General features: G+C 30.0%; 1 protein-coding gene across 1 annotated transcript; it reads right to left on the reverse strand.

The window, feature by feature from the left end:
• Positions 1–1,135: 1,135 nt before the first annotated feature.
• LOC134715299 (max-interacting protein 1-like) lies at positions 1,136–8,949 on the reverse strand. The gene is made up of 6 exons (XM_063577403.1): positions 8,748–8,949; positions 8,547–8,634; positions 6,234–6,263; positions 5,097–5,211; positions 4,389–4,566; positions 1,136–3,614 (listed from the first exon to the last, which is right to left on the reverse strand). The coding sequence occupies exons 1-6, from the start codon at positions 8,803–8,805 to the stop codon at positions 3,478–3,480; spliced, it is 606 nt and encodes a 201-aa protein (XP_063433473.1). The 5' UTR covers positions 8,806–8,949; the 3' UTR covers positions 1,136–3,477.
• Positions 8,950–10,938: the final 1,989 nt, after the last annotated feature.

Below are 10,938 nucleotides of genomic sequence, written 5' to 3' on the forward strand. Positions count from 1 at the left end.
AACAGATAATATACCAGTTGACCTTCACACTCAACTTTTTGTACGTAGCTTTTATCTACCAACTTTCAACTATCAATTTTGTTATCCTACACGATTTATCATATCTGCTTTTCAATGCGCATCATCAAAACCCCAGGGATAAATGGACTGGTATTTGATTATAGTTGGATACACAGATGGTACTAATATTTTTTTATTAAATAATAACAAATATTTTCATTATCAGCTATTCTTATTAATTCTGTAGCTCAACAGGAAATAATCTTTCAGTCTTTAGAGTCTTCATAACACTGCAAAAAGTTAGAGGTTAGGTGAAACATATTTGACCTTATAATGGATGCATGCATTTAACTTTAAAATGCTTTTTTTTTTTAAATAATACATGCATAGTTCAGGGTTATGGGGTAATAGACTGCCATTTGTAACAGGTTATGAGACTAATTGGTGATCTTTTACGTTTGTAGATTTTGGAAGTTATTGTTAGGATGCAGGATAAATATAAATTTCGGTCTATGAACATTCCAATATATTTCCTGTGGATCTGTAATAATGTATAATGTCTCTTTTGTATTTGTTGAGTTCAATGTCCTGACTGTTTTTAATGACTGAAGAAAACAGCAAGCTGATAAATTATGACAACTAAATAATTGATTGTAGTCCATCTACTTAACTTTCATATATAATTGGAAAATATCTAGTATATGTAGATAAATATTGAATCCCTATGGATGAGGAATTCTATACTTGGTTGATGTTAACTTTTACAAAGTCAAAATTCCACTTGGTGCTTGCAATGATCAATGCAAAAGATGTCTATCAAGGAAATTGCAATCTGTACTGAAGAACAACATATAAATATTTCAAAAGGCCCAATCTGATAACGAAGGTTCCATTACCAACAAATAATAACAAATCTCAATTATCTGTGGTAATCAGATTGATGTATATATCATCAGTCTTCAACAAGTTGGTATAATATAATATACCAAACATTAGAGGACATCGCTATATCTTCTTCTTTTTTTAAACTGTACACTGTATCACCATATTGCAATGACAATCGAAGTTTTAAAGTCATGGTCTAAATTCTTTAACCATGTGAAAACTGGCTGTCGTAAATAATAACAAGATTCAGTTTTTTTATAAATAAAAATTTAATAGACTTTTAATTCTCTGATGAGAAAAATAAAACAACTGATGACATTGCCATTTGTACCAACATTTAACACTTATATTACTCTCTAAACTAACACATGCACATTTATAATTATTTAGTACAATTAAACAATGGAAAATTCATACAGTATCCATGTGTTTTAACACAGTTCACATAAGATGGTCAAATGATTCTTCACAGGTATTTTTCTTGCAAAATGAATGTTGATTTGGGACTGCCGTCATCTTACATTTGCATAATCACATTACACAATTGTCATTTACACACTTCTGACGCTGGTGTGTCACTTACACACATCTGATGCTGGTGTATCATGTATGAAATTTGGAAAATACAAACTCATCTGCATGCAATACAAATAAACCAATAGAAAAGATGTTACTGAAAAAACTCTATTGACATATTTGGTCACATTTGTAAATAATGCTCAAATATGCAATTGAGCAACATGGCATCTTATATCTATCCCACTTTTAACACCTTTAAACATGCACACTAATAGCTTGTATTATGCGTAAGTTACAAAATTTTAGCACTTTTTCCCCCTTTCTGGATATACAATCTTGCAGAGAGTATTTTTTTTCATTAATGCATTTTTTCTGGTATTTTGTCTTCACAAATGACATCAATTGTAGAACATTAACTATCAGACCAATTTAAATATTTTGATTGAACAATTCGCTTACATTTTCATCATACATATGTGGGATCTTTATACATCAGATCAACATTTTGTCCATTTATATATTTCTTTTCTCCTTTTAAGCAGTTTTTTTGCAAATTGGATATTTGGCACCATTAAATTATTTTTGAATTTGAAAGTGAACATGTAGAAGAAAAGAAAAATAAAGCCCCCCTCTTTTTTTACACTGGGTACCATCATAGGGACATTACACAAAAATAATACTAATTAATTCTAAACATTTTTCAAGTTTAAAAAAAATAAAAAATCTTTTTTTTCTTTATTTAACTTTTAATTTTTTTTTAAATATATCATATAACTGATATTACTATTACTAAAAGTTCATAATTATGAAATTTTGAATAAGGAAATTTCGTCGTAACCGAATATTTTATACTGTAGAGCAATTATACAATCAACTTTTTTTCTTTCAGTTTTGGAATAAATAACCCCCCTTTTTCATAACATCATTTCCCCCATTTGAGATTTCAATAACAAAAATCAACTAAAACAACAATAATAATCACATCACCGGGCACTTGTGATTCTACCCTATTGTGTCATTGGTAAACAGAAATAAAATATCTATTGAAGACATAGACCACTGCTGGAATGCCTTTTTACAATCTATTTGCGTCTTTGGAGATAAAATTCTATATACAAATCCAATTAATAAGTTCAAACTAAGATTTAAATGAAAAAGTATTTCATGTGGAGCATTCATTTCAATAAACAAAGGTTTAAGTAGAGAGGATATCACAGCTATCAGCTTAAAGTTGTATTTTTTAAAACCAAAACAAATTTGTTCATGCAGCTAGAAGCATCAACCTCTGCTTTAAAAATAGACAAAATTTTCACTACGAAATTTTAGTTGATGCTCCAACTATTACTAAAAATTTCAACAATAAAATAACTTACTGGAAGATAAAAACAATAAATTAGATAAATAAATATATATACAGACATGTCACAATAAAGATACTGTAGAATTGTCTTTTGTTTTTTTGGGAAATTGCTGCCTAACACCTTACAAAACCTTTCAATGGTGTTTAGTTATACCAACTCCAGGTCATGTGACAAAAGGTGGGTACAAGGGTCAGTCACTCAAGTATACCATTTGCTGGGAGGTATACTATTGCACCATTTTATTTTGTACATTTTGGGTCTGCCTCGTCCTATCACTAAGGGAGGCAACACCGAGATCAGCTAAGTTTAGACCCTCTACACTTAAAGACAGTTATGATCACCATGACAAAGGGAGATAACTTCTAAAATAATCATTACATTCACCAAGCACTTGTTTATTGCCTGTTGTCATATAAAGTTATAATACTACACGATTAGAGTGATCCAACAAAATATTAGGGCAAGAAATACATAAAATCTTCAATAGTTATCTCCCTTCATCATGCACATTAATTCATCATTTCCAATCTCTCAGGTCATCACAATACAACATCAAAATTTAACAAAAAAGAGATTTACACATCTTCATACAATCAAATAAATAATAAAAGTCTAACTGTCTGTGCTAACAGATCTGATAATATCATCATTCATCATATATATATATCCAAACATACAGGACCTGTCCCCAAGAGACAGGTTTCTACCATCCTCACAGGGAATCCAGGGAGGAAGAACTTAAAACTAGACGTTTAGCGGCTCCTGTATAGCCGTCGCTGCCACTTTCAATGCTGCTGTGGTCATCTGTATCACTTTGACCACTCCCATAACCAAGGATGTCTATTTCATCTGAAATGACAATGATACATTGTATTATAGAGTGTATTGCTTGATTAACAAGAAGATAAATACATGGTTAATATATAAACTACTTCATGTATCAATTAGTAAATAAAAGTTTTGGAAAAATTCAAATTAAAAAGGAAAACAAAAACATTATGTTTTTCTATGCATTTAAGTTTTACAACAGGATATTGTATAATCTAAAGCAAATGTTTGTTTTTTTAACTAATTTATAAGCTATGAAGGATTTCCTGAAGATTAAAAAAAACAAATAATGTATTAAATATGTTTTTTATTTACTATTCAATCAATTGTCACTAAGTAAAATAACTAAATAAAGAAGTTTGAACATTTGAGATGAATGTCAAGTTCTTTTCGATGAATGAGTTACTTCTGTTGACCTACGGTTCATTTTAATGAATGAGTAACAATGTATGTATGTTGACCAAATGAATGAGTTACATCTATTGACCAAACTGAATCAGTTAGATCTATGACCATCAACATTCAAACTGGCAAAATTATATTCAAATCATTTCATTGAAAAAGTTACATGTAGGTATACAAACTTACTTATACAAAATATTTTGGCAATTATTTTTTTGGAGGATTCAAAACTTTAACCAATACCTTTGCATGTACACTTTTGAATTAACGGAAATCTATTTTGGCCATTTTGTTTTATCTGCGAAAATAACCGTTATATGGTTTTGCTATGTACATGTGACATCATAAACATACAGGAAAAAGCCTGAATGTGAAAGTTGTCAAAAGTTTTACCTGACTCAGATGTTGAGGAGGTAGAGCTTGTTGCCGTACTACATTCACTGATACTTCTTTCATGTGGAACTCGGTACTGGCCTTCCATTAAACTTTCTAAACGACGCTGCAAAAATCGGTGTTCTCTTTTCAACTGATCCTTCTGTTGATTATATTTTTTTTCTTTATCTTCTAGGTTCTAAAATATTAAAAAAAATCATTATAACACCTTAAAAGTAAATATATAATATTATTCATTACATACAAGTGTGTGGAAATCAAATATTCTTTTTCTGGATTAGAGTTAATAATCTAGTTTGCTTAATTTAATAATATAAATTGTCTTTGAAAAAAACAATTTATATTTTTTTATGTGATTTTGCCTTCAATGTGGATGGATACATTTATTTGAACATTACATTGAAGATACCAGATAGAGGTGGTCCTAAAATCATCTTATTGAAGATCAAGTAAAAATTTCAACATGTGTATCGCAAATCATAGAATAATCTTGTTTTTCCGTGTTATAATGGTTATTGAACAAGAAAAATTGTTATCCTGCATATGACTAATGTACACTATAATGTTAAACTTTCTTATTTTCATAGCATAAATACATGAACTAACCATAAATAGCTATATTCATTTTCAATTTAACTTCTATCTCTTTTTTCACTCAATATTTAAACAGTTTGAACATCTGTTGTACATGTATATAAATTATCTCACCCTGATAAATCCTTTGGCATTTGTAAGAAGTCCTAATGTTGTATGGCGTGTGTGATCATTCCCCAATGGAACTAAATCTTTTAATGTTTCTAAAGATGATCTTAAATGTGCTCGTCTGCAATTATATTATAAATTAACATTAATTTACATTCGTAGTTAAACAAGAATACATGTACATAAAATTTTATCATTTGTACATATGTTACTTATATGGTACATATAAAATGTAGCCATTATTTATCCATATTAATATGACTAACTAAGACAGATATCTTAAAACGTTTCAATAGTTCGTTTAGATCTCAAATCCAAGAAAAAAATTGCTAACAAAATATAAAATTTCAGTTTAGAAACTGAAAAAGTCACTTCAGAAAACAATACCACAGCTTTCTTAAAACAGTTTTTTTATACTGTATATTCTATAATTATTTTTTTTACCTACTAAGAACATTTAAAATTTATATATACAGTGAATATATATTGTACATATTGCTCATATGAAATTTAATCTGATCACACTATATTATGTACATATATCATCATACTCATATAAATTGCATAGCTTGACAACCAATTTAAGACTAACAGATGGTTTTCATAAAGGGTAAAATCATGTTAAGCATCAGTGTTAATCTATGATTTGATAAATAAACATCAACAGTTAAACCAATTTTTACCAGATGCTAATCAAAACCCAGAAATCCAACTGGTACCTAATACCACAGCCAAATCATACATGATAAGAACATATGGCAAATATTATAATTAAATATAGATATTGCATCTTTGCTCCTCCTTCATATTTTGCCCATCTTACTCTGGATATGATAATTTTTATGCAATTGACCTCTTTAATAAAGTATATTTCTTATCCAATCTTTAGTGTTTTTATCCTAAATGAAAACATCATGTGACCAAATATTTATTTAAACTAACTTCCTTGAGAGACCATCTGAATTTCTAATCAAAATCACCTTGTCATTTCAATTTCAAGTGTCAATCAGAAATTTAAAATATGTCCCATTATATTATCAACAAGTGCTGACCTAGAAATACCATTAAATGATCTCCCTTTGCCGGCATAAACAGTAAACATAGAAACTAGGTCATGACCAATCTATTGATAGCAACACCTACCTGTTTTTCTCCAGCTCATTGTGTGTAGATCTGAAAATGGAAGATAAAAATCAAATACTGGTAAAAAAGAAAGTGCATTTTGAAGCATTTCTCTCCATCATTGTTCATACATGTACAAAAAGTATCACAAAGATACTGATGTATATATTGACCCATTATAATCTAGTGCAAGTAGTTAATGTTTATTTTTCAATTTTCTATTTATAAAATTATAACTAGGGAAATGAGTAAGACCTCAGACCAAAGCACAAGGACATAGCATCTAAATTTACCTAATAAACTTCAACAATGAGCAAAATCAATACAGTTTACATTGCTCTCCTTTATTTTTATTCAGTAATTTTGGCATTTTTCTTTATACATGTATTAAATAATCTAATCAAGATATATATATATCTCTTTGACCATGTAATTGTCAATATGTGCATGTAACTTGTATATGTATACATCTTAACAAATTACAATTTACCTTACTTCAAATAAGGATAAAAGCATGAACCAAACATTTTTGTAAAAAGTTCATATTATTAGCAGGGTCAATCTTTTAATACTGTATAAAAATCAAAAGCAGGAGCATTCAATTTTATTTATTTTTCTAATACATTTTAATGTGAAAAATGGACATTACAAATTAAATGAATTCTTTTTATGTTTAAAATGTTCTTACTATTTGTTGGAACGTTGTCATGGAGAGTGTTTGTTGTCATGGATCTTATGTTTCATTGGTACATAAAACACCAGGTAATATGTTGTCTTCTAATCAAAATGATGGGATCTTTATATACAATGTATAATTATAAAACATCCATGTAATGTTATTTTATATTTGTTTAATTTCTGAACGTCAATTTTTCATATATTTTTTTTTGTGGGGGGGGGGGGGGGGGTTTAAGGAGGGGGAAAAAGACACAGCCCTGTTATTTTTCTTTTGTGGGGTTGATAAAAATGTGCATGTACAATGTATGTACTTATACAGTCATACAACTTTCACTCCACAAAGGGTTGGCTAATGCAAGGTGTTTTGTAACCCCCTATAATACATTGTAACTTGAAAATCATGGTACAATGTATGTGCATTTAAAATATGCACAAGGCAAAAATATTTGAAAATCCAAAACTCATTAAAAGAGGAGCTTATAAACCAAAAAGGATACAGTCTGGGCAACTAATTAGTGCTTTGCAGCCATGAGGGAGATACATGTATATTCCATAATCTAAAATTGTTTTTAAATTTAGGAACACAATACATGTATCTGTATTGTCATGCCAGTACCGAAGTACTGGCCACTGAATGGTTGTAACCTAAAGGTTATAATTACAACAACTAGATCTGACATTTTAATTAAACATGTGCCAACCCTATACATTTTGCCTATCAGAAACCTAGTTATTGGTAAAGAATATGAACAAAAAAATATTTAAACAATATAACATGTCATATTACATATAATAATTAGTAAGCTATTACAAACTGGTTTTCTATTGTAAATATAGCCTGAATTAACCATACAAAGGAATTAATGATCCAAGCCAATAACTCGCATGTCAAGCTATTTCCACGTGGGCATAGTAAAGTAAAGTTTCCGTAAATTCTTGATAGTGATTTCATCTAATTTAAAAATAAATCCTATATAAACATGATAAACCACATTATTTTTTTTATAAATATCTTCAAAAGTAACAAAAAGGCAATTTTTTATGTCCTCTGAACATATGTACATTTCTTTTTCAAATCCACAGAAGATTTGGAACATGTGGCTGAAGTAAAATAACAAAACTTATAAGTTTGCAAATTTCCCTTCTTTCATCAATTTAATAAGTAGGAAGAATTTGGAAAACTTCCAGGAAAAAAATACTGGCTATTAAAGAATTTCGAAATTGTCCTCTACTAAAATTAAAGAATCCTTTTGAATTTATTCAAATTGTTACTTATATCCCTTTGTTAAAAACATGAACAAAAATATAGCATAATATATAATTTTATTGTTATTGTTTACATTTTCTTCAGCTGCTGTATTTTGTAAACATCAGCGTTTTATCAAAGATGGCCGTCCACATCGATTTGGGTCATGGTGATCCAAAATATTCGGAGATAAAATGCATTCATATTACATTGCAGTATACAATAAAAACTAAAATATTTGAAGAAAAGTACTTTTAATCTAATCCTTTCATTGGAAAATAATCATTTCGGCTTACAGAAAAGAATTCTGCTTTCGTTTCAATTTTGTTTTGGGAAACTCTCATCAGCTGATTCCAACATGGCGGCGATGAAAATTGACACGTGAAATTGACACTTATCGAACAACTTACCTATTACCCTGAGATTTCTTTGGTTTGATTTTCTTTTTGCTCACATAATCTGGCATAGGAGCTGTGGATGCATAGCCATGCTCTGCCTCTAAAATGCAAAGTAAACAAATATTTGTCTATATCCAAGAGTACCGTTGTCAGCAAAATTTGTCAACAAACGATTAAAATCCGCTAAGAAACGCATTAAAATGATAAATATACCTCTTTCACGTCTTTCTAGATATTCAGCAGCTTGTAGTAGTGTTGTTATATTAAACATATTATCAAAAATTAAATTTCTTTACAAAAATTCAAGCAAGCATTCGATATCGTGTGTTCCCTAACAGTAAAATTTCCTTCTGTCAAATTTACACGTTGAGGCAAGCGATGTTTGTTTACTTCGGGTGTTTGAAAGCGACTGGTTTTGATTGGTCAAATCTTTTACATTAACCTTCAACCTCGGCTAATCAAAAACCCTAACATATAAATGAAAACTTTTGTAAACACGCCCTTTACAAAAAGGCTCCAAAATTAAATTTATAGTAAAATTGACCTAAATCAAATTAGCGACTTATCTCAGAGATTTTAGATTAAAAAAAGGGGGGTGCATGGTACATCCCTTTATCTTAAAAATATCGCGTAGATATCTAAATCATATCTCATGCAGCAAATTATTTTAGTAGTATGGGCTATTTTATGCGAGATTTTATGTTATATGTGTTTTCTTTATTGAGTATATTATCATTCGTTTTTGCAAGGATTTGTAGAGTAAGTTTTATTATGCAAATACTTGATTTCTTTCCAATTTTAAATTGTCCATATCTTTTTTTATTACTTACATACTCTATACTTTTTTGACAAATTTTCTCTTATAAATCTAATAATTTTTACCAGTATTCGCTACCGTGTAAACATCATATCAAACCAAAACCATTTCCTATGGTTTGATATTAGTTATTGTTATAGTTGTTTAAATTACAATGAAATAATGTTTCTCACAAACAATTAACTTGGTGGAGACCCCGACGGTACCAATTACTCATGATATATATGGCAAAATTTTGATTTTGTACATTTTCAAACTTTTACTGACCGCCCTCTTTTTCAATTTCGTTGGCATATCACGGTGCTGCTGTTCCTTCGGAGATCCGCCATGGCCTAAAAAGTTTGATTTGTAGCCATGCAGAATTAATAGTTTTATACAGAACACAACGCTTCGTGTATTGTCTAATCATGTCTCCTTATTGAAAAGAGAAGTCGAATATGAAGCTTTTGATATGAAAAATGTATAATATATCGTCGAGTTGTCATGGTCATATAAGAGAGGACCATTTGATTTCCGGAGAGAAAATGCGGATTGTCGGGAAGGGACAAGGAGCATGACTAAAATGAATTGAAACCGTCCTGGTATAGGATCCGAAAATAATTATCCCTGCACAGGCAGATTCTGTAACGCAAAAATGAAAAATGTTGTCTTGAAACCTCGACACTCTCGGGTATGTCCATGTCACCGAATACAAGATGATTGAAATAATACATTTTTGTTATAGTCATACTATATATGGGCCTTAACTCAAGGAATTGATTTAAATATTTACAATTCCTTGCTTTATAATTGATAATATTATAAATTATCCATAGCGGGTCTTAAACTGTCAAACTACGCTAATCGTCTCATTTCTCTCAAAATAGGAAATCTATCTAATGATGACGATCATGACCGTCTTTACTGAAAAGTGTGATAAGCCATTATTTTCGACGATTGACGTGATATTTGATGCAACACACGGAAGCAAGGACTGGTCATAAACAGGAAGATTCAGGAAGGATATCCGGATAAAAAATAAATCCTTGTTTTTTCATGTTCTGTATAAACTATTAATTAGTCAATTAGTCGATATATCTAACAAATTAAATGCATCAGAATCAACATTATATCTATATTTAATATTGATTTTTTTCGTTGAATAAATCAGACCATTGAAAGTTTAGTCGATAGACACAATGAAACAAACAGAAAGGTATTTAAACAACTCTTTATTTCAATCACCAAAATATTGGAAATTTAGCATCAGAAGAGAATCAATTAAAAAATTGATAAAAATAACTATACTTAGTGATGCGCGCATGCCGAAGAGTGGACATTTAAAGCACCTGCAAGATCGGTGACCGTATTGTAACGGTTCTTGCACACATTCAAGGAGCCATCTGCCAGAACACAAAATCAAACGGCGGCGCGTGTCCTTATTGATCTTGGGTATCTATTACAACCCAAAGTACAAACAATAACAAGTTGAAAGCCCTTTGTTGGTACTAAGAGAAGTGGACAGGTGATACTAATAAAAGATGTTTTAAAACTTTTAAGAGTGTTTGAAGGAGCAGTAGTACAACAACCATTTTTGGCGCGATAGTC

Source organism: Mytilus trossulus, chromosome 4, assembly GCF_036588685.1.
Source record: "Mytilus trossulus isolate FHL-02 chromosome 4, PNRI_Mtr1.1.1.hap1, whole genome shotgun sequence".
Classification (NCBI taxonomy): domain Eukaryota; kingdom Metazoa; phylum Mollusca; class Bivalvia; order Mytilida; family Mytilidae; genus Mytilus; species Mytilus trossulus.

Excerpts from the sequence above, each read along its gene's own strand:
- LOC134715299 (XM_063577403.1), bottom strand. The coding sequence starts at position 8,805 with ATGTTTAATATAACAACACTACTACAAGCTGCTGAATATCTAGAAAGA. Across the intron at positions 6,264-8,546 it reads AAGAAATCTCAGGGTAATAG|ATCTACACACAATGAGCTGG; the intron begins GTAAGTTGTTCG and ends TTCCATTTTCAG. Across the intron at positions 5,212-6,233 it reads AATGAGCTGGAGAAAAACAG|ACGAGCACATTTAAGATCAT; the intron begins GTAGGTGTTGCT and ends ATATAATTGCAG.